This window comes from Furipterus horrens, unplaced genomic scaffold (assembly GCF_987537825.1).
Source record: "Furipterus horrens unplaced genomic scaffold, mFurHor1.1.pri manual_scaffold_4, whole genome shotgun sequence".
Classification (NCBI taxonomy): domain Eukaryota; kingdom Metazoa; phylum Chordata; class Mammalia; order Chiroptera; family Furipteridae; genus Furipterus; species Furipterus horrens.
The window spans coordinates 43,375,516-43,401,458 of record NW_028327174.1 but is presented as its reverse complement, the minus strand read 5'-3'; the positions used below and the strand labels follow the sequence as shown (position 1 = coordinate 43,401,458).

Genomic DNA, 25,943 nt, shown 5'->3' with positions numbered 1-25,943 from the left:
ATTTAATCCAATAATGGCCGATAGGGAGCAGTCAATAAATGTTGACTATTATCTCTTTACTATATGCAGCAAAGAAATACAGAGAATTTTTGTCATGGACTAAATGTCCCATACAGCAAGCATTGCAAGAATTAAATTATGAAAAATGAGATCTGTAATAAAACACAACTATTTGGCAAAAGCTTTTGAAATTTTCAACGGGGAATGATTGCTCTGTTATAAAGAGCACTCATAATAATCACTTGCAATCAGCCAGATTTTGTGCCAAGAAGTTTATAGGCATTCTCTCATTGAATCCTCACAAAAATATTATGAAGTAACTGGTTTTGCAAACCCAATGAAGTAACCTGAATGAAGTGAGTTATTAATACAATTTTACAGAGGAGGAAATCTGAGGTTTAGAGAGGCTTACTCATGGGCTCAGTCACAGAATAAGAAGAGAAGAACCGGAGCTTTGAGCCCAGCATTCACTGTGGCACAGTCTCTGAGGAATTCATATGGTATTTATGAACTCAAAGCAAGCAGGAGATAACTTCTTGCTTAAGTGCAATTTTAATACTTATTTGTAATAAAAGAATCAGAAAAAAAATATCTTGGCAATAGCCAGAGTTGGAAAGTTGAAGAAATTCATGTGGTTAACAAAGATAAAAGCTCTGACAGAGAGAATGTTGTCAAATAGTTGAAAGAAAACAACACAAAGTTGATGACAAAGATAGGGGATTATTAAAAAAATAATTTCTGCAGATCAGGCATCACTCTGGGAGAGGAATAAATGACATGTTACAAATGTTCTTTGTGTGTGTGTGTGTGTGTATAAAGTCCTTTCTAGATTTATAAATTAAATGGGTAAATAAAATGACTGCCTTTTTGTATGTAAGGAAATAAATAGCTATTGAATTGGAAAATCAAAATAGAAGCCATTTCATAGCTGAACTTGCAAAATTTAAGTATTTGTCACATCACTTAAAATAAAAGAACATCAGGTAAACTACTTTAATAGCTTATTGTATGAAAGCTTCAAATTAATTAAATTTATGATTATATATATTCTAAACAGCCTTTTATGCTGAGTTCAAGTTTAAAAGAAACATTTACTGACCCAGATCACATAACAATATAACATTCAGCAAATACTTATTGAATAAATGACATGACAAATAAATTAGATATTTAACGTCTTAATGTTATTCTATAATTAATATTGTTTGTTTACATAAAAAAAAAACTCCAAGGAATTTTACAAAAGCAGGATTATTAAAATGAAATGGTAATGTTATTTTTTATTTTTTGTGCTAACTATAAATTATTTAATATATTTCAATGTCTGTATGCATTATAGTGTGTTCACCCTCAAAAATCTAGTTTGCTGCTCATTATAAATTCTTAAAAGAAATGCATATCTTCCAAAATGTATCGTTACTTTATTTCTGATAATTATATAAATATAATTAGAAAAAGTATACAGAAGCAATTTTAAAATCACCTATAATTACAAATCTTAGAAGTATATGGAAAACTGTATTTGTTTAATTTCATAAACAATTTCGCCAGATGAAATTTGAAACCTTATGCAAGGCTGCCACATGGTGGTCAAAATTAGCAATAGCAAGCTAAACTTCAAGCATACTTGATTACTGGATAAAATTTATTAAAATTAAATTGGAAAATAAAAACAGGTGTTTGAAATAATAAGCTTAAATTTTGAACTCTGTATTCTATTAATTAGAGCTTCTTATATTAATTTTCACAATTAAAATTATCAAAACAATATGATGATAATGACATCAGTTTGATAATCATGATAGCTACCAAAACATTTACATCTGAATTTTAAACTCACAGATTAGCTCTGATTTATTTTGGATCAGTGGCTGTGTTTGTATCTTTCAGTGTTTTACCCACTCTGGTGCCTACGACTTTTCCCTACTTATGGTATGTGCTCAGTACAATATTTTTAAATGAACAAATGCCACTCAATCATTGAAATGTTACTAGAATTACATAAAATATTAAAATATTACTTAAGAAACCAATAATTCTGGCCAATATGGAGGCGTAAATAGACATGCTGCATCTTCCTCAACAACTAAGAAAGAATACAACTACCTCAAAACTGGAGACAATCAGAAGTTTTAGGAAATCGAGCTGCATGGAAGCCCAACAAAGATCTAAAGAAGAAATACTCATTCAGACATGCAGGGTGAGTGGAGCCAGGGCAGAAAGGACATGGTATTCAGGCAGTGGCAACAGCAGCTACAGTGGCTGTGGCCAGCTGGCAGAAAGCATAGTCACACATTAAAAAAAAAAATAGGGAGGGACACCTGGGGAGTGCTCCCAGCCCCATATCACAGCACTCAGCTCACGGTTCCAGCACCAGGAAAAATAAAGCCTCATTGCTTCTGACTGTGAAAACCAGTGGGGGTTGGTATGGAGGAATAAACTGCTAATCTCTCAGCAGACTCTTTTGTTTAGAGGGCCCCCACAGTCCTAGAATGTCTGCAGACCCACCCAGTCTCATAACCATACCAAGGCAACAGCTAGAGGAGTGCCAGTCCCACGTGGGAAGTAGAAGTGCCTGGAAAAGGGGCAAGTGCTGAGCAAGAGGCATTGTTCCCTCTTAGACCCCTCCCCCATATACAGCACCACAAAATGGTGAAATGGCTCACCCTGTACAGACAAATACCTAAGACTCCTCCCCCTTACAATGTAACAGGTGTGACAGCTCTACGTAAGACACGGAGGTAAACACAGGAGCCTGTCAAGAGAGGAGACAGAGAAGTTTGGCCCAAAAAAGGGAACATATCAAGCTCCCAGTGGGAGAACTAAGTGATGAGGAGATAGTTAACCTAACAGACACAGAGTTCAAAACACTGATGATAAAGATCTCACAGACTTGACAGAAATGGTTGAGTACACCAAACACATAAGGAAAGAAGTGAAGTCTATGCTAAGTGAAACAAAGGAAAAATCTACACAAAATGAATGGTGAATGGAAGGAAACCAGAGTTCATATCAATTATTTGGAGCAAAAGGAAGAAATAAAGAGTCAACCAGTACAGAACGAAGAAACAAAATTGGAAAAAACGAAGAGAGGCTTAGGAACTTCTGGGACAACTTTAAATGTGCCAACATATGGACCATAGGGGTGCCAGAAGGAGAAGAGGAAAAGCAAGAAATTGAAAACTTATGCGAAAAAAGAATGAAGGAAAACTTCACAAATTTGGTGAAGGAAATAGATATACATGCCCAGGAAACAGAGAGCGTCCAAAACAAGCTAGACCCAAAGAGAACCACACCCAGGTACATCATAATTAAAATGTCAAAGGTTAGAGATAAAGAGAGAATCATAAAAGCAGCAAGAGAAAAGCAGGATTACCTACAAAGGGGTGCTTATAAGATTCTCAGCTGATTTCTCAAAAGAAACTTTGCAGGCAAGAAGGGACTGGCAAGAAGTATTCAAAGTGATGAAAAGCAAGGACCTACAACCAAGATTACTCTATCCAGCAAAGCTAACATTTGGAATGGAAGGGCAGATAATGTGCTTCCCAGACAAGGTAAAGCTAAAGGAGTTCATCATCACCAAGCTATTATTATATGAAATGTTAAAGTGACTTATTTAAGAAAAAAGAAGATCAAAACTATGAATATTAAAATGACAACAAACTCACAACTATCAACAACAGAACCTAAAAAAATAAAAACAAAAATAAACTAAGCAAACAACCAGAATATGAACAGAATCATAGGTAAAGGAATCATTTGGAGGGTTATCAGCTGGGAAGGAAAAGGGGGAGAAATGGGGAAATGGTGCAGAGATTAAGAAGCATAATCGGTTGGTACAAAATGGACAGGGGGAAGTTAAGAATAATATAGGAAAGAGTGAACCCAAAGAACTTATATGCAAGACCCATGGACATAAACTAAGAGGGGTGGGATTGCTGGAGGGAAGGGGTGTACTGGGTGGAGGGGAGCAAATGGAAAAAAATTGGGACTATTGTAACAACATAGTCAATAAAATATACTTTTAAAATATTATTTAAGAAACCAAAAAATTATATACTGATATTGTCACCTATGCAACTTGAATAATAGACATTGCAGTCAGCAATGTTCCTTGCTTTACACTTGCTGTCCCCAATACCTGCTTCCTCTATTACATTTCGTTCATGCAACTTTAGATAGGAAGAGCCTCTCTTTAGGACAATGGTCTATTAAGGAGTATAGAAGCAATTACTAGCCATTAAGGACTGTCTTCCAAAAGGATGAAACGCATATGGCCTTTTCACGTTAATTTTGTGTTGTGCACTTAGCAGTGAAGTCAGCCTTTGAAGTTTGCCTTAAAAGAGAAGGAAGACATAACAGAAAGCTTTATGGGTTTCTTAGATTCAAAAGACAGAATTAAGTTCAATAATTTATTTTAAAATAAATAATCTTATTGGTTTTTGTTGTTGTTGTTGTTGTTGTTGTTTGTGGTATGTAGAGAATTGAATCCTGTCTATCTACAAAGCATTAATATGTGCCTGTGATATTTTCACTCAATGAAGTTGCATATTTAGTCAGTGAGCATGTTTTCCACCACTCATGGATCACTGTTTGGAGGACTGAGTGGGAACCAGAGTTGCGAGTCCAAAGCATGGGCCTGCAGTGCAGATTCTCCTCTGGACAAGCTGAGGGGCAACTACATAAACCTCTGTGGCTGCCTTCTGCAGAGGGCGGGACTGTGGTAAGTGATGGTCAAAGTCTGTTACCTTTCTTTATTATTCCTTTACTTTATTATTTATTTTTAAACAAGTGTTCCAGTTCTTTCTTTATTTTCCACTCTTTGTAAATCAAGGAACTTTTCTTTTTCTATCTCCTTCTCTTTCTTTCTCAATTTATTGTTTTTGAAATGTTTATTTGTATCAACCAACTCAATGTAACTATTATGTTAAAGAACATCAAGAGGCTCCACACATGAAGTTTCAGCTTAATTTAGGGCACTTTATACCCCAAAGTCTGTTTATATAGACTTCACCGCAGCTATTAACTACTGGCATAAATTATGGTTGCTACATTTTTGGAATTTTTTAATTTATAAAACCAAGGAACTGAGCAAATTCAAAAGTCTATTTTTAAAAAATAAGATCTTGGTTTAGCTCACTTTATTTATTTTTTAAACTGAGAACAAATTGATTGGCATTGGCTTTTCTTTCAAAACAAAACACAATTTGAGAAATTATTGAAGATATTGGTGTCAATTTTACTAATGTTGGGCATGTTTATGATTAAGCATATCAACATAGTTTCAGACAAGGAAAAAAGTCATGTGATGTAATGGTAAAATAGTTATCTGCCAATTTCTAGTTGTTATTTTTTAAAGTGTAAGTTCAGTTCAGAAACAAAAACAATTGGTGGGTTTACTGTAGACTTACAGTTATAGCTAAATCTATTAGATTAAAAAGAAAAAGGAATTACATTTAACATGTCAATGGAGTTAACATTGATGATGGATCAGTAGTTATTCTTTGAATCAGTTTAATAAAATTCAAGAAGAAATGTCTCCATCTAGTTAAAATCAATCTTAACCTGATTGAAAGCTTATTTTGGCTTTTTAAAAAGAAGAATCTTCAGATTTCATGAGACTTTAAAAATATTAAATATTTTATAATTTAGAATTAAGCAAACTCAAATTTTATTTTTATATTCATAATTGACTTCTAAAACAGAAGTTAAAGTTTTCTGAACAAGCATATATTCTACATAGGGCTTTGGGCTCCTCAATTGTTACCTGCCTAGAGAACAAATTGATAGGAGTGGTGCTCAACTTGCTTTTTAAATACACGGTAAACTAGATGGCCCTATCAATGCACCAATGATGCTTCCAACCAAGCTGTTATTCCTTCATCCTTTCCCAGTCTTTTCCCTCTATTTCCTTTATTTCTATACAAAGACATCCCTATGCTTAATTATAGGACTTGTATCATAAATGCTTCCCATGTAAAAAGTGAAATAGCCACTTAATCCTTTTCAAGTCACATAGATTTGTTTTTCAAACCTTCCAACATATGTGCATGGGTATATATATATATGTGCATATAAATGTATATATGTATATGTGTATGTGTGTGTGTGTATGAGGTCTGTCCAGAAGTATCCAGCCATGTAATATGAAAGATAGAGACATTTATTGAAGAAGATACAAGATACAAGAAACATTGTACAGAGGACAATGACACCTCAGTCTCCTTCAAAGTGGGCACCTTGAGACCTCACACAGTTCTCCCAGTTGCCACCAGCTGCCCTGTCATATTTTCCTGAATCTCATGAACAGTCTGAAACCTCTTCCCTTTCAAAGATGATTTTAGTTTTGGAACAAGCCAGGAGTTCCAGGGCCCTGAACCTGGACTGTAGGGGGATCAAGACGCCTGGGTGATTTGATGTTTTGCCAAAAAACTGTGCATGAGACGTGATGCATGAGCGGGCACATTGTCGTGATGAAGCTGCCAATCACCAGTTGCCCATAGTTGTATTGTTGTGACCTTCTGAATCATCTGAATAGTGCTGTGGAGGAATGTTCAAGCTTAACACAAAATTTGATATATTTGTTGCTCTACTGGCTTAGTCCACTTTCTTTGGCTGACAGGTTACATCAATGTTGTGCAAACCATTCTCATTATATAACAATGGCTAGACCTTTTTTTGATATATATATAGTCTATTTCTTACCCTCAAACGATAAAGAAAATGTCTTATTTTAACAAAGAATAAGTTTTATGCTCTTACCTCATTTAAAGTTAATATTTAATGTTAATGTGAGGATTGTAGTATATCAATATAAAAATTACATTCTAATTAAGGGGAAAATGGAACTAAACCATAAAGAATATTTATTGATTAATATTTCTACCAAAACCCTCAGGGCTAGCCATTTTTCAGAAAGGTTCAGGAGTACTCTGATTAACCTAAGGAGACCCATGATACACTGTTTTTGTCTATTTTTCAGTATCATGTAATGATTATAGTAACAGATTCGTAGTGCAGACACATGGGGTCACTGGGATGCTAATAAGATAAAACTTAAAACACGTACCATAAAATTCCGTTGGTAATGGATGTTCTCTTTGTTAAAATCGATCACATAGCCGTTGAAGGACCAAACAAACGTGAGATCCAGGGCACGGTCAAAGGAAGCAGCACACTGCATAGTGGCATTTTCTCCAACTATGATGTCAGCATTAATGGGGGCCAGTATGATTCGTGTGGGATCTGCACGTTTTTAGGTAAAAGAGTAAGGCACAATTCAAGAAAATATTATCTGCTACGTTAAAGGAATAAACATAAATGTGTTTTTAGTTCTCTGTACAAACAAATATGATGTTTTTAAAATCAAATTCTGGGAACAATTTCATCAAGCAAGAGAATTACCCAGCGTTTTTTTTCTTTCCTTAAATAGAAAGTTAACAATATGGTGACTTCCTTAGAAGCTTAGCACTGAGCCATATCTTACAGTATATCAGAAATGCATCAATGTCAAACTAAAAAAGAAACAATTTTAATCAAATGTTTTCTTACCTGTGATAACAAGAGTCCCAGTGCTATTAGCCTTCCCTCTGTTATTTTCTGCAAAGCACGTATAGTTACCAAAATCGTTCTTTGTTATGTTATTGATTTCCAAGCTTCCATCTTCCCAAATGAGTGTTCTACACAAATGGGAAAAGTACTTAATTCATAAAATTAACTTCATGAAATACTTTATTATTTTTTGTCTAAGATTATAGACACTAATATCATTTGATTAGTACATTTTATACAAATTAGTTGACAGTGAGATTTTTAAAGTGAAAACATGGTAGCCTTTGTTTATAATATTCCTTCTCAGCCTTGACAAGTCGCCACCTCCGTCTTGTTTCTTGGACTATTGCAGTCGTGTCTAATTGGCTTCCTGCTCTTACTGTGGTCTCTCTATATCTTTTCCCCATGTCAGCCAGACATGAAGACATAAATGACATAGTCATATCATGTCACTCTTCTGCTCAGTGATGTCACGTGATAGCTCAGAACCATCCAGTGACTTTGCCTCTCACACATGGTGAAAACCACAGTCCTCTGATTGCCCTTTTAGGCCCAGGACAATTTCACAGTTTGCACCTCCTGTCCTTCAGGATTCTGCACTTTCAAAAGATTGCCCTGATAATTCTAGTTAGCATTGCACACATGCACACACCCACCAGGCACTGCTGTCTTGGCATTCCCCATACTATCCCTCTTTCCAGACTTTTTCTTAACATATATTTCATCTGACATACTTTAGTTTTACTCATTAACCTATCTTTCCATCAGACAATAATATCTTTATGTCAAGAATTTTTATCTGCTTTATATGAGGCCATGTCTCCAAAGTAAGGTATCCATAAACAAAAAGAAAAAAAAAAAAAAAACTTCTGTGTGTGCCAGGAACACATTATGTAGTAAGACACTGATCACTAAATAGTCCTGCAATCAATCTTTTTTTTTTTTTTTGAGTGAATAAGCTATATGGAATTTAATTTAAGCAAGTGGTTTTCCATATGCCACCATAAAATGACTTTTAAACCTCAAGACTTCAATTCAGACTTTGAAGTTAGGACAGACTGACATTTTCATGGTTACAGAAAAATACAAACATTTTATTGTTAGGATCCTTTAAAGAAAGATATTCTAAAACCCGCCATAGTAAACAGCTTCAAAACAAATATATAGGAAATTCTTCTTTGAACAGAACCTAAATCCATTCCTTATCCCTGTCTGCCTCTTTCTTAGAGGCTAGAGGCCAAAAACTCATTATATATAACTTTAATATATATATAAAAGATATTTATTATATAACACCTTGCACTTAGATTCAATATTGAATTAACTGTCACTGGATACATGCTTCATTAAAAGTATCATTTTCAAAAACTTAATCTCTGAAGCTTTGCACAACACATGTCAACAATTCTTCATATATTTCATGATAAGGGCTGTGCTAGATAAAGGAAAAAATACTACATATCTACCTTACTAATAAAAGTCTCCATATAAGATTTCCCACCAATAATATATTCTAGTATTTCCTTTCCTTTCTTTATCCAGTTCCAAATTAAGTTCATGACAGAGTACTTTCTGCTTCATGAAGAAGAAATGTAGCAACAAAATAATAAAAACATGAACACAACTATTTGATACTGTGGAAGATTTGACAATGTGCTTCTAAGTTCTCCAACTGTCAGGGATGTCATTGGTCCACCACCTCAGACCCCTCAGAAACCATCACTGCTTGAACCAAGACCAACTTTCCACAGGCAACTCTCAGTCAATGACTGAACCTGGGAGGCACGTTAAGGCAGGCCTTTTCCTGGAAGGTACCAGACTCCTTGGATGGGTATTTTTAGCTAGAGGATTCTCCAGTGGCCTTAACATACTCTCGTAGATCTGCACTGCAGTCTCAGTCATTTCCACCCCGCTCTCCTGCCTTCCCTCTCTTCCTCGTCTGCAGGAAGACCTGCATCTTGGTCGGATGGCTGCCAGCCCCATCATCCACCTGCTGTCTTCTCTGTTTGCTCTCTGAGGCATTGCCATTAATACATCTGTTTCGTGTTTCTTCCTATACTGTTAATTTGCTTTTTGTAGTTCCATATTAACACAATACCATCACTAACATGCCTCATTTTTTCTCACCGAGCTCTAGTTTAAGTCCTTAGTCAATATTTTACCCCAGTTCCATATAATTATTTTTCAAAGAAAGCAATAAAAATTGTAATAAAGTTGCAAACAACAGCAACCATTATTCTTTCTAGACTCCACACTAATTTCTTAGTTTTCTCAAATATATTAGCTCTCAATTGATTTTTATCATCTTTAAAAGGTATACTTCCTTGTATCACTGATTTCATTTATACTTTCAGAAGTTCTTCCATGGCATTAAAATTAATTTTTAGTCAGAATATGTAGGGACCATGTCTTTTTTTTTTTTTTTTTTGTAATAGTAGTCCTTATTCTTAAGTCAATGTTGAGTAAACTCCCATATCTTATTCTTATTTTCAGATACCATGATATAGATAACATAAATCAGACAAACCAGGCACTGTCTGGTTTTTAATAAATTACTCACTTATTTTTGTCAAATTTACTACAAGATAATTTCCATCTTATTTAGTAATTGTTAAAGCATACCAACTGTGGAGCAGAAAAGAATCTCACAGATCCTCTCCCATAACAGCTCAGGTAAAGTTTACTTTATAGAGGATAGCAGTCAATGACAGATGAATGAACAACTACAAAGAAATTCTGTGGGAGAATGTATATGATTTTAGTCCAAAATAAAATCATATAATTGAGAACTTAATTACAATTTATCAAGATGTCTCCTCCCTACTGATTGCAAATATTGCATAAACCATCTTACAAACCACTAACCAGGAACAGAAATAACTTTGTAATGTGGAACCACTTTTTTATAACCATATTAATCAGAATAAAATTATAGTTATGCTTAAAGACAGTTATTCAGTTACTCTTTGAATATTATTTTTCAACAGAAATTTTATTTCTCTAAAAATAGCTTATTAGTTTAACTTTTCTTCATACATACTATTTTATAATATTCAAACTTATAGTTACATGAAATACTATATCAATTATAAAGTGATACTGAAATAACCAAGATATTAATGGATTAAAGTAGTGAACACAATTGGATTTAAAGATCCTTTCCTAAAAAAGAAATACAATTTAATTCAAAGACTTTAACAGTATTGTGACAGGACTAAAATAGTAACATTTTAGGAAGCAGATTTTCTCTTCTTTTTTTTTTGAACACGGTGGTATTTAAGAAAAACAAGTCCATGAAACATGGTTCAGATACATCCTTGGTTGGAGAGACAAATAATATTGGTCCTCATTAGAAGTGAAGCAAACTTTTAAAATTAAAGGCTGAGAGCTAATGGTGGGGGGTGAGGGGTAGGCAATAATCAATGCTACACCGTAAGTTGCTTTCAGACTGAGTACCAAAAACTGGGACTCCCCTTTCATCAGCCTCTGCATGGTTCATTGTCAGACTATTAATGTTTCAGCAGCAAATTGAACTAACTGGCTCTTCCTTTCTCATTGATTCTTCTAGTATCATTTTGTTAAATTCATAATAACTGTTAGTCAGACATATTAACTGTAAGTTAATGTGTTCAAGGAAGCAACTACTGTTCTTGCACAACCCCTCCCTCGCACCCCACCTCTCTTTTTTGATTTGGAGATAATCCATATATTTTCAGAAGGTCACTTTAACCTTTCCAGGCTTTAGATACATCAAAATAGAAATGATAATGACCATTTTACCCCCTTTATTGAATTAGTCAGATTTCCATAACTCTTAGGAAAGCCCAAGCCCCTTAGCATATAAAACATTGTTATTGATGATCTGGCTTACTATTTCTCATCTCTTAAAATTCTCTTCCATTTACCTCTAAAGACAAGCCACATTGATTTTAGTTTCTGGATTCCTTACACATCTATACTCTCTACCCTACGGCCTTTGCACATGCAGTTCTCACTGCCTAGAATATTTCCTGTCCCCAACTTCCATTTCATCCCTCCTATTTCCCATCCTGATTTTCTCCTCTCTAAACTTTAGTACCCAATGTAACCATAGTTTCTTCTGGAAACTTACAGAAAGCATTTACTGAGGTTTTTATATGTATATAATCTATGCAAGTCACATGCTTTTTGTTTTTTCCCAAGGCAACCAAAACATTGGTAGATGACCTACTTATTAGGAGGACAAGAAGTTCCTGTTCACTTAAGAATATGGGAAGAGATGATTTGTACTTTAACATCATCTTTTTATTTTCTTACTGGAATATTTAATAGATTAATTATATAAAATTTAATCAACTATCAATGGATATAGATACCCTTGTGAGGGGAAAAATAAATTAAAGAAATCCTATTTTATTTCTTATTGTTCATTATTTCTGTGGCCTTGGGAAATACCAAGAATCTGAGTTTCAATTTTCTAAATTCCTTATAAATTATAGACACCTAAAAATAAAATTCTGATTATAATAGATACTGACAATGTTGGGTATTTCTCTTCTTCTTAGAACTAAAGTATCTTCTGTGGAGAAAAGTTGGAACAAATACCATTTACATTATTGATATGAAAACAAGTCCTCTGTAAAATAAACTTCCCCAAATAGTGAATTCCAATTGGATATATAGTTTTTCAACTGACCTGCTGCCATTGACAAGCAACTCTGTCCCTTTACTCCAGGAAAATTTTGGTTTTGGTGCAGCTTTAGGTTTGCACTCAATTATAACCCTTCCACCTTTAGCAGCCAGGATCTTTTTCTTCACAGGATTCATTTCAAAAGTTGGAGCCAAAGCTAAAAGAAAATAAATTATTACTTTTCTCTCTTACTAAAAAGAAAAAAAAATCTATACATCTTTTATGTCTTTTTGATTACTGATCAACAGAAAAGATTAATTTCACCCAATATTATCAGCTATGACCAAAGGACACTTCATACCTAATACTAACACCTCTTTATTTTATTTAAGAACTTTATGGAGGCATATTTAACTTATCATAAAATCCATCAATTTTGAATATATAATTCTTCATGAAACTGGATTATCTATCATAAGATTTAGTTATAATCAAATACTGTATACATATTTACCTTGAGGGTAACATATATAGTTCAATTGTTTTGACTAAATTGCATAAGACAAGTTAACTGAAAGACTGGAGGAAATTAAGCACCATCTTTAATGATTATGTATAGTCATAATCAATACACTCAACCACACTGTAAATGAACTGTTCCTAGTTTACAAATGAGAGAAGTGATATCTATTAAAATTACATAATTTGCCAAAAGTGTCACAGGCAGTATCAGGTAGGGTTCACATTTGATTCTAGTTCCTTGTGATTGTAAATATGCTTTTTCATTAAGCAATATGACTCCTTCATTAAACAAACATTTACTGAACACCAACTGGGTGCAGATACTATGAGATGCCAAAATAAACAGAGAGAGCCCTGTCATCTGGAGAATAATGAATCCAATTAATTGAGGAGTGCATGACTCACCTGAGGTTAATCCTTACCTCAATAAACAAAAAGTAATTATGGAAACAGGATATAGAGTCTCATAAAAGGTTACTCCATTGATGGTATGCTCTAATTTTCTCTAGGGTTCCTATGTCTAGCTCCTTTCTTAATCTTCTTGTCTATTAGCAGAATCCAGGGTGATTCTATCCACTGATTTCTATACATTCCAATCATCCACAACTGTGTCCTTTCTGAAGCCTTTTTTAGGTCTAAGTATATCTAGATCCAAATCTTGCCTCTTCATTCTCTAGTCCTGTGATTCTCAGATTTTGTCTACGCATCAAGATCATCTGAAGACCTTGGCAAAATATAGATTCAGTAGGTCTGTCGTAGGCCTGAGATTCAGCACTTCTAACAAGCTCCCAGAGTTGCTATTGCTCTGGCTGCTTTTTACAGCAAGGGCTTAGGGAAGTGTTTTTTACAGCAAAGATTTAGTTTATCCTATTGTTTCTTTAGTCTGAGTTTTGATAGTTGACAAGTAAACAAAGTAACTAACCAACTGGTTGTACACCTAATTCAATGTGTGGTATTTTGTATAGGCTCAATAAATATTATGGGGTGGTATAATACATGTAAAATATGAGACAAAATTTAACAGGATTATATTTAAAGCCTAAAAATGATCATATTTCTTGGTAAGTTCAGCTTTAATGAAATAGTAGATGTGGTATGGTTATCAAAATAACTTCATACTCATTTAATATTTGAATTTCAAGGGACAGAATCTAAATGTTCCCATTTATTCATTTATTTGTTTATTTATTGATTTTAAGAGAGAGAGATTGATTTGTTGCATTTTGCATTCATTGGTTGCTTCTTGTACGTGTCCTGATTGGAGATCAAACCCACAACCTTGGCATATTCATAAGACTCTCTATTCAACTGAGCTACCTGGTCAGGGCCCATATATTTTAACAGTGGGGAGGAATAAAGGAACGTTTTTCACCCAACTAAGAAGAAGATATGCATTTTTTTGTGCTTTTCATTCTTTACTGGGCCTATATAAAATAGTGATAAGACAGTGATTTCACTGTCTGCCTTGTTCGGTTTGGTGCCGGTTTACAAAGCTCTCTAGGTGTTTCTACAGAGAGGAGAAAGTTGAGGATGCTGTTCTACGGGAAAGCCCCCAGAAGGCTGTGGGGCTTGCAAGTGTGTTCCTTGGCCCAGGTGGGAGTTTTAGAGGTATTACCCTGGCTGGTTTGGTTCAGTGGATTGAGCGTCGGCCTGCGAGCTAAGTGTCGCTGGTTCGATCTTCCAGTCAGGGCACATCAGAGAAGGAAAACTCTGACTCCAAAAAACCCCCGCTGCCTTGCGGCATACCTCTTCAGGGGAAAGGCTAAGGGAGTAAACCCCGACAGAAAATCCGGAGCCGGAGTCCCTAAGGCGGTTTGACGTTGTAGTCAATACCGGCAACTCCTGCGGCGCACCTGAAGCCAAGCTGTATTGACTCCGTCTTTCCCTTGGATCCTTCAGCTGCGAAGAGAGGGGGGGTCTGCTGCATGGGCAACAGTAGACCCTCCATATCACCCTGCCCAGGCTCTGTAGCTTCAGCTTCACTGGAGAGGACACTCCAGCGTCATCGCAAGATGTCGATTCAACACGGGAGGAGACAGATACCGTGTCACTCCCGAGTCGGACTGCACAGCCATTCTCGGCAGTGCAGATAGACTCTTAAGAAGCTACACCATCATCTCTCGAGACGGACGGCTGCTGACTGACTGACTGATAAAATAGTATCTGATATAGAGTAAGTACTCAACAAATATTTGGTAGATGAATAAATAAATAAACCAGACAACTAAGGAAAGGAGAGAGAGGTTCCTAAAGATAATAAACAAGTATAGTTTGAGACTAATATAAAGATGCCCAGGAACATTGCTTTAAAAATGCTCAAATTTCTTAATTTCTAAATTAATAGTCACTAAATGATTTAAAGATTTAAGGCTTGAATATAGATTTTCAGCCTGGGCTATTAAATATTCATATGCTTTTCTAATGTATTATGATAAATAAGAAATTTTAACAAAAAATAAAGTTTATATTTTGAAAAATATTAAAATTCATCTCATATCTTCTCCAAGAGTCAAAATGCTTTTATTGCATGCCACACCAAAGTAATATGGTATGAAGACTAAGCCTGAACTTTTGCTTAATATCCAAATAAACCAGATTAAATATATTACCATGACATTTTGACTTGGGGAAGAAGAAATTGAATGAGATCCTCACACTATAATAAGTGGCAGGAAAATTTAAAATTAAGAGGACCTCAATATTTTTAAAGCATGTTTTCTTTAATGCTTTTTTACCTTTATCTAATTTCCTTTCATATCCTTTTAGTGTCACTAAATTTGTAGTGATAGCAATGTTTAAAGCATTTCCCTTTGGTGTACCAAGAATAAAGTATCAGAGTAAATTAAAAAGAATGAGTATAGGACAGAAGTAAAGGAATTATTTTTGGACAGAAGAAGACAGAAGTGTTTTCCTCTGGATGAAGAAATAAAAGGGCTAGTGAAGTAACAGTTTATATAGTTTTGAATGAGGGATGGAAAGTTGAAATAATCTATTTCAAAGGGTTTCATTTTTCATGGAGAAGTAAAAAGCAATATGAAAAGTAGAAGTCAGCATGGGGTAAGGAGCTTGAAGAATGTCCTGAAGTTTTTACACAGCAACTGTAGGGCATGAGACCCAGGGACCGATATAGCTACCAAGTTCAAAGACTCCTTCTTTGAGGCAGGGTCACATGCATATGAATACATTCATCATCACTATGTGATTCAGGCAACTGTTTAACTACCCAGATGTAGGGGGAAACAAGATTTATAAAAATTAGCACAAAGTTTTCTTTACCGTTAAAAATTTTAAACTATTATCATCTGTGTTAGCTCAAATTTATTAATTGTTCCTTAATGAAAGGAAGAAAAAAAACCAATAACATTCTAGTCCAAACCACATTTTAAAAGTTTTTAATTTCAACAATTCCAGATTATAACATGAAGTCAAATATGATCTATATATACCCTATGATCATTTTTTAATGTGTTGCTTTCTTGTTGAATGTTAACAGAAACCAGAAATGATACTGACCTAAGATTTTCAACTCTGCGTTTGCATAAACAGCTCCATATGTGTTTTCAGCTATGCACTGGTACATGCCAGCATTTTCAAAAGTCACGTCATAGAGTCGCAATTCTCCTTTATGATACTGAAAAGAACACAAAGGAAAACGCACTTTCTCGATAAACTTTAACAGAAACACTTTCATTTAGGTATGGGCTTCGTTGTCTCCTCATTTAGATACATTATTCTTCCCCCACTGTTAACCAAGTTGAGTGAAGTGGGGTGTTCATGGCATGGGGAAGTAAAACCCACTTACCATGCCCAGTGGCTCTTGTTCTATTCATGCTACAGAGCTGGGAGTCCACTTTTTTCCCTCTTGGCTCAGCTGGGAGATTACAGTGGGAAGTAGAGAAGGGCCCCACTGCTGCTACTTGTCCCCAGGGCTAAAGATAGGTGACCTTCACTCTTACCTTTGTTTCTGTGGGGTCGGGAAAACAGTGGCAAGAAAGAAAGGACAAAAATCAGGTAGTAGAGACGGATGAGCAAGAAGAGGGATACAAATGAAACAAAGGAAAAATAAGGAGAGAAAGAGAAGGTAGACATAAGATTGCAGAAAGTTGTTTAAGCTGAAAGAAGATAATCTATGTTCAATTTTTTGTTTGCTTTTCTAAAGAAACTTTGTCTAGCAGGACTCAGGTCCCCTTACTCTATTGGCTCTCCTGTTATATTTATCCCAGGACCACCCACAAATGTTGCCTGAACATGGGATTCAAGAACTGCAAAGCACTTGAATGTACATACCGCATATCCATTTTTCAGCCATCGGATAGTAGGGATGGGCTTCCCTGTGGCCACACAAGGCCAGTAGAGATCACTTCCTATATCCACCTCTGTGTCATTAATATGTTCCACCCATTCAGGAAATGCTAAAGAGTAAAGGACATTGTAAATGCCAAATGTAATTCTCAACATCCATCATAATCTTGAGTACGAATACTACCCTTTGTTGACCTTTATTATATCATCTGTTGTATGTGCCATAAAATCAATGTGTGAGCCATTGAAAGTGAATTTTCATAGGTCTGCAAGTAAATTTTATCCTATATTATAGCATAAGTTAACTATAATTCAATTTATAATTATTTTTCTATTTGTGAACCATGTTATATTAGAAAGCTAATGCATGAATAGCAGTAAAATAATCCATATTTGTAACATAAATCTTTCAAAGTTACAAAATTTTAAAGAATTATGTCTTAATTGATTATGATACTATCTCCTCCCTTTGGGGATAAACCTTCATTTTTTTCCCACTCTTTCAGCATATACTATTTATCTTTTGATATAACTTTGGCTAGAATGCTCTGTAGCATGACTTGAACACTTAAATACACTTGAGATATTAGAAACTGCATATAGAAGCTATAAGTGGTGAAATCTATGACTGAGAGAAATTGATCACAGTCTCAACAGCAGATTTGATCTATTAAGAGCTTTTAAAAACTCTAGAAATTTCCCCACCCAAAATAATATTTCTAGAGAGCAAACAAACAGTATGATAATCTAGTTTGAGTACTTGTTATTTAAGTAGCCCAAACAGATGTATATTAATGTAAAATAGATAGGAGAGGATCATAAGTAGAAAATAGTACTTAATTTTCTTTGAAAATAACTTTAATTCTATTCACTTTATGACCCAATTAATAAATATATCTTATATAAATTATTTCATGTGTATAAATAACAAAGGAATAACAACAACAAAAAACATTTTTATGATCTCACCAAACTCCATCAACATTGTATGAGTGTGCATGTGTGTGTGTGTGTGTATGTATATATATAGTTTTATACATCTGAATTTTTATAGTACATACAATATAATTTAGTGTATTTTTCACTTATCATTCCATTTTGTCTGTAATATATGAAGATAATTTTAAAAATAAATATGGACAGGGGTTGAAGATGGTGGAGGAGTGAGGGGAGGCTGCGCTTTCTGGCTCCTGAGACCCGTCTGCAGTTTGGGCTAATTGCAGACAGAACATCTCAGTGAGCAACTGGACACTGGCAGGAGTCGAGCTCTGGCACTGCTGGATTAGAGAAAACCATCTGGGAACTACATGTTTGGTTAGGATAGCTGAGGAAAAAGGGATGAGATGGGATTTCTGACTGGGGTGGCTCCCCGAGCAGCGGCTGGAAGTACACAAAGGCTTTTTGGCGACCACAGGCTTCCCCAGAGAGGAATCGGGAGGAGAGTGGATCTCTGCCCGCTGGCAGAGACAGGACTGGACCAGGTGGCATTGGCGCTGAAAGACAAGAAACAGCGTACTGCTGTGCATGTGAGAATGTGAATGTGATTTTCCTTTATATTTTTCTCTTGTGAACTGTGGAGAGGAGAGGAAAGGTTGGGGGTGATAGGACATTCTGGAGGAGCGCAGGTGCAGAAGTGTGCTCGCCCACTCCCCAACCCTCCCCTTGGATTGTGCGGGCACGCACAGGGAAGTGCCCTCATTCACTGGCCCAGGTGCGTGGGGCGGTGCGTCCAGGTGCCCCTTGGACATACCCCAACAGACATAAGATCAGTGCCCTAACGGACGCAGAGAGGGTCCGCTGGGCATGCAGAAGACCTTGTGCAGACACCCCTGGCCAGCCCCAGTGGGCGCCAAGCCAGAGCACAGACCACTTGCGCGGGCTCTGCTCGTGCCCGCCCAGGCGGGCGCAGGAACAGCGGGTGGCAGCGACTCACAGACGCTCACTTCCACTGTGCACAAGTGTCCGGGGGCCCATCCCAAGGGGCGAGAGACCAACTCCCAGGGCACGTCTCAGCAGGCCTGACGCTAGCGCATGCACAAGCTCCCCGGCCAGCTCCAAACAGGCGCCAAACCTGCAAAGATCAGGAATTTCTGGCCAACCTCATTAGACCAGATGTGGATCCAGAAAAAGAAGATGACACTCAAAGGCTGAACTGAGTAAAAAGTTTCCTTTTGTATATATATATTTTTAAATTTTTATTTCTATTTTAGGTTTTTTATTTGTATTTTATTTTATTTTAATTTCTTATTTTTTAATTTTAATTTTTACTTTTATTTTAAAATAATTTTAAACTATCTCTTTAATTTGTTTCATATCATGTCTCCTTCTCATCCTTCCTTATTAATTTTGGTTTATTTGTTTGTCTGTTTTGTTTAGCCTCCCTTTCACACTAAATGAATAGAATATAACTACTATATAAATCTAATACTATACAATTCCACTTTCTTACTATACTCTGCATTCTTCCCTCTTTTTCTTTTACTATTATTAACATACAATATAAATATTACCTACTGTCTTGCATAGTCTTGACACTACTTGCTACCATTTCTAATCTATCATCCCCTCTCTCAAAAAATTATATTATTCCTCTTTAAAAACAACTCTTATCTATTCTTCCTATAGTATAAAAGCCCTAACCTCTCTGCATTTATATTCATACTGCCTCATTTGCTGACGATAGCGGGAGAGAGGGTGGGGGATATTTTTGAGGGTGTGTGTTTCCTGCCTGGGCTGTGTGTTTATGTTTTTAACAGCATCTCCACAAAAGAACTCAAGACAAAGTGGACAGAGTGACTCTCAGTCAACTAGCCAGAGGGGAGATCTCACCAAAGAGCATCTGAAATATAACCAGACAGCATAAACAAATGACATAAAGGGTAACCCAAGAACATCAGGCTCAGGAGATCAAAGAGACTGTACCATTGAAACCCCCAGATCTCCTATAAAGAATCTCATACCACAAAGGTGGGAAGTCAAAGCAGACAAACCCAAAAAACAAAAACAAACAAGAAGTATCCAACATGGTAAGATGCAGAAACAACCTCTCAATGAAAAGAAAAGAGGAATCCCCAGAAAGAGAGGTAGATGGAATAGACATAGCCCAAATGTCAGATATGGAATTCAAAACAATGGTGGTGAAGAAGCTCAATATGCTCGGAAACCTCAAAAACAACTATGACAACCTCCAAAGAAGTTACCGACAGCTCCAAGAAAATTACAGGGAACTTACAGAGAACTACACCAGAATAAAAAAGGACATAGAAACTATTAACAAGAACCAGAAAGAAATGAAGAATACAATCTCTGAACTGAAAAACACAGTAGAAGCAATCAAAAGCATGCTAAATGAAACAGAGGATCAGATTAGTGAGTTAGAGGACAATGTAGAAAAAAACTCCCAGACAATACAACAAAATGAAAAAAGATTGAAAAAGTATGAAGAAGATGTAAGGGAATTACAGGATAGCATGAGGAAGAACAGCACCTGAGTCATTAGAATTAAAAAGGGAGAAGAAGGAGAACGAGGAATAGAAAAGCTGATAGGAGAAATAATGACAGAAAATTTTCCCAACCTGATGAGAGAAAAAGTTATGCAAGTTCAGGAAGCAGAGAGAGTTCCAATGAAGAGGAACCCCAAAAAAACCACCTCAAGGCACATCATAATTAAAATGGCAACATTCAAAGATAAAAAGAGAATCCTAAAAGCAGCAAGAGAAAACAGCAAATAACATACAAGGGAGCTCCGATAAGGCTATCAAACGATTTCTCAACAGAAACACTACAAGCCAGAAGGGAATGGTCAAAAATATTTCAAGCAATGAAAAACAAAGACCTACAACCAAGAATACTCTACCCAGCAAGGCTCTCATTCAAAGTGGAAGGTGAAATAAGGAGTTTCACAGACAAAGGAAGACTAAAAGAACCAGTATTGCAAGAGATGCTAAGCCAGTATTGCAAGAGATGATAAAGGGAATGTTTTAAGAAAAAGAAGAAAAAAAGAGGAGAGGAACACAGTTACAAAGGGAAATGAATAAATACATGTCAATAATAACCTTAAATGTAAATGGATTAAATGCTCCAATTAAAAGACATAGGGTAATGGAATGGATAAGAAAACAGGACCCACATATTTGCTGCCTACAAGAAACACATATCAAAACAAAAGATTTACACAGACTGAAAGTAAAGGGATACAAAAAAGCATTCCAAGCAAACAGACATGAAAAAAAAAAAAGCTGAAGTAGCAGTCCTCATATCAGACAAAACGGATTTCAAAGCAAGGGCAATAAAAAAAGACAAAGAAAGACATTTCATAATACTGAAGGGAACAATCCATCAAGAAGATATAACACGGATAAACATATATGCACCCACCATAGGAGCACCCAAATACATAAAGAAAATACTAGAAGACCATAAGAAGGATATTAACAGTAAGACACTCATAGTAGGGGACTTTAACACACCATTATCAACAACAGACAGCTCTTCAAAGCAAAGAAACACCAAGGATATACAGGCATTGAACAACATACTAAACCACATGGACTTAACTGATATACATAGAACTTTTCTCCCCAAAGAAGCAAAATATACATTCTTTTCAAATGCACATGGGGCATTTTCAAAGATAGACCACATGATAGGACACAAAACAAGCCTCAACAAATTCAGGAATATTGAAATCATATCAAGCATCTTTCAGACCACAATGCCTTGAAACTAAAAATCAACCTTAGAGAAAAAAATCAAAGACATCCAAACTCATGGAGAATGAATAACATGATATTAAATAATGAATGGGTTAACAATGACATCAAAGAAGAAATCAAGAAATTTCTGGAAACTAATGATAATGAACACACAACAGCCCAAAACCTATGGGACACAGCAAAAGCAGTCCTAAGAGGGAAGTTCATAGCAATACAGGCATATCTGAAAAGGATAAAAAAATCTCAAATAAAAAATCTAACCCTACAGCTACAATAACTAGAACAACAACAAACAAAGCCTAGGGCAAGAAGAAGGAAGGAAATCACCAAGATCAGAGCAGAATTAAATAACATAGAGACCAAACAAACAATTCAAAAGATCAACAAAAATAGGAGCTGGTTCTTTGAAAAAATAAACAAAATCGACAAGAGAGAAGACCCAAATAAACAAAATCAGAAACGAAAAAGGAGAAATCACAACTGATACCACAGAAATACAAAGGATTATAAGAAATTACTACAAACAACTGTATGGCAAGAAATTTGACAACCTAGAAGAAATGAACAAATTTCTAGAAACATATAACCTTCCAAAACTGAATCAAGAAGAAGTAGAACGTCTCAACAGACCAATAACAAAGAAGGAAATTGAAACAGTAATCCAAAATCTCCCTGCGCACAAAAACCCTGGACCGGATGACTTCACAGATGAATTTTACAAAACATTTAGGGAAGAACTAACTCCTACCCTCCTCAAACTATTCCAAAAAATCCAAAAAGAGGGAAAAATCCCAAACTCTTTCGATAAAGTCAGTATTACCCTAATCCCAAAACCAGGTCAAGACACAACAAGGAAAGAAAACTACAGGCCAATATCACTGATGAACATAGATGCTAAAATCCTCAACAAAATATTGGCAAACAAGATCCAGCAATACATCAAAAAGATCATACACCATGATCAAGTGGGATTCATCCCAGGAATGCAAGGATGGTTTAATATATGCAAATCAATAAATATAATACATCACTTAAACAAAATGAAAGACAAAAATCACATGATCATATCAATAGATGCAGAAAAAGCATTTGATAAAGTACAATACCCTTTTATGATGAAGACACTCAGCAAAATGGGAACAGAGGGAGCATACCTCAACATAATAAAGGCTATATATGAGAAACCTGAAGCCAACATCATACTAAATGGACAAAAACTGAAAGCATTCCCCCTAAAATCAGGAACAAGACAAGGCTGCCCACTCTCTCCACTCCTATTCAACATAGTGTTGGAAGTCCTAGCCACAGCAATCAGACAAGAAAAAGAAATAAAAGGCATCCAAATTGGAAAAGAAGAAGTAAAACTATCATTATATGCAAATAACATAATAGTATACATAGAAAACTCTATAAACTCCACTAAAAGACTACTCAATATAATAAGTGAATTTGGTAGAATAGCAGGGTACAAAATAAATATACAGAAATCTAAGGCATTTCTGTACACTAACAATAAAATATCAGAGACAGAGACAAAAAAGAAAATACCATTTACTATAGCAACAAGAAAAATAAAGTACCAAGGAGTAAACTTAACCAAAGAGATAAAAGACCTGTACTCTGAAAATTACGTACCACTGAAGAAAGAAATTAAGGAAGATAAAAATAAATGGAAGCAAATACCATGTTCTTGGATGGGAAGAATCAACATCATCAAAATGGCCATACTACCCAAAGCAATTTACAGATTCAATGCAATCCCTATTAAAATACCAATGACATATTTCACTGACCTAGAACAAATCCTCCAAAAATTCATATGGAACCAAAAAGGACCCCAAATAGCAAAAGCAATCTTGAAACAGAAGAACACAGCAGGAGGAATCACGATACCAGACATCAAACAATACTACAAAGCCACTGTGATCAAAACAGTCTGGTACTGGCATAAGAACAGACATATAGATCAGTGGAACAGAATAGAGAGCCCAGAAATAAATCCAGTACTATACAGTCAACTAATATTTGATAAAGGAGGAAGGAACACAAAATGGAGTGAGAAGAGCCTCTTTAAGAAATAGTGCTGGGAGAACTGGACAGGGACATGCAAGAAAATGAAACTAGAACACCAACTTACACCACACATGAGAATAAACTCAGGATGGTTGAAAGACTTAAATGTAAGCCGTGACACCATAAAAGTCCTAGAGGAAAACATAGGCAGGAAAATTTCAGGTATCCCACATAACAATATTTTCATGGATACATCTCCTAAGGCAAGAGAAATAAAGGAAAAAATAAACAATTGGAACTACATCAAACTAAAGAGTTTCTTCTCAGCAAAGAAACATCAGCAAGATGAAAAGGAAACCAGCCATATGGGAAAACATATTTGCTAATGATATCTCAGACATTGGACTGATCTCCAAAATATATAAAGAGCTTATATGACTCAACATCAAGAAAACAGACAACCCAATTAAAAAATGGGCAAAGGAACTGAACAAACACTTCTCCAAAGAGGATGTACAGAAGGTCCATAGACACATGAAAAAATGTTCAACATCACTAGCCATCAGAGAGATGCAAATAAAAACCACAATGAGATACCACTTCACACCAGTCAGAATGGCCATCATCAACAAATCAACAAACAGCAAGTGCTGGCGAGGATGTGGAGAAACGGGAACCCTACTGCACTGTTGGTAGGAATGCAGACTGGTGCAGCCACTATGGAAAACAGTATGGAATTACCTCTAAAAACTAAAAATGGAACTGCCTTTTGAACCAGTGATTCCACTGCTAGGATTATACCTGAAAAATCCTAAAACCCTAATTCAAAAGAACTTATGCACCCCTATGTTCATAGCAGCACTGTTTACAATAGCTAAGTGCTAGAAACAGCCTAAGTGCCCATCTGTAGATGAGTGGATCAAAAAACTGTGGTACATTTACACAGTGGAATACTATGCAGCAGAAAAAAAGAAGGAACTCCTGCCATTTGCGACAACATGGATGGAACTACAGAGAATTATACTTAGTGAAATAAGCCAGGCAAAGAAAGAAAAATACCATATAATATCACCTAATACAGGAAACTAAAGAACAACACAAACAAACGAACTAAATAGGACAAGGAGCAGAATAACAGCCAATAGGGGGGAGGGGGAGGGAGAGAAGGGGGATAAGTAAGGGAAGAGTGTAGTCAAGGAACGTGTATGGAGGACTCATGGACATGGACAATGGGGAGGAATATCATTGTGGGAGAAGGGGTGTACTGGGTGGGGGGGAGCAATGGGGGAAAAATGGGACAACTGTAATTGAAAAATCAAGAAAATAACATTTAAATAAATAAATAAAAGGAAAGTTGTACTTGAAAAAATAAAAATAAATAAAAATAAATATGAATAATATGTTATATTAATTAAACACTTTATTTTTGTATACAATCTCAGCAATACATAAAATATGCATATCAACACCATTCTTGCCTTGTAACATTAAAAATAAAATGAGAAGAATTAATAATTTTGTCAGCTTGATACATCCTATATATGATTTAATTATGTAACTTTCTTCTTGTCTGATTAGACTGAAAGATAAAACTTACCATGCATCATTAGTAAAGGGGAAACAGCAGTTTCCTCACATTACCTCCTATAAATATCTGCTCTGTCACCTTGATTCCTCTAAGGAATTATATATTAGACAGTTAAGAACTCTACTCTGCTGAGAACCTGAAGGGTAGATTGCTTAATGTGTTGAATTAAAACCAATCTAAATATATGAACTCTAGAAACCAGACAGGGAGTGACAGCTGTATTTAAAAGACGTAAGAGTCCTGAACAGAATTTTTCTCCCTTCAGGAGGCCAAGCATGTACACTTGATACATATCAAGTGAGAGTGGTTTGAGTATTAGATATACAAGTCTGGAGGGCGGAGAACATGTCTGGGTCTGAATTTCATGACTGTACTGAAAAATGAGGTTCAAAGACTAAACCCTGATAGCTCCAATGTTAGAAGGTCATGGAGTTCAGAGAAGAGTGAGAGTGGTGTACGAGGACATTAACAAAATGTGGATTCCAGATGGGAAGGAAACACAGAAAGGGAATCATGGAAGAGGAAGTCATTGACTGTGGGATCAGGAAAGACACAGCTGAAACTGACCACAGCATTAGCCAATGGATGTCATCAGTGATCAGAAAAACAGAGGTTTCAGTGGAGAAATGGGGGTAAGGATCGA

General features: G+C 35.7%; 1 protein-coding gene across 1 annotated transcript in view; it reads right to left on the bottom strand.

Moving 5' to 3' along the window:
• Positions 1-25,943, bottom strand: part of CNTN1 (contactin 1) — a 133,960-nt gene that overhangs the window by 102,728 nt on the left and 5,289 nt on the right. The window contains exons 4-8 of the mRNA XM_090273022.1: positions 16,970-17,094; positions 16,196-16,313; positions 12,227-12,377; positions 7,552-7,679; positions 7,070-7,245 (exon numbers count right to left, since the gene is read on the bottom strand). Coding sequence (XP_090129148.1) covers positions 7,070-7,245; positions 7,552-7,679; positions 12,227-12,377; positions 16,196-16,313; positions 16,970-17,094 — 698 coding nt within the window. The remainder of the gene's footprint in view (positions 1-7,069; positions 7,246-7,551; positions 7,680-12,226; positions 12,378-16,195; positions 16,314-16,969; positions 17,095-25,943) is intronic.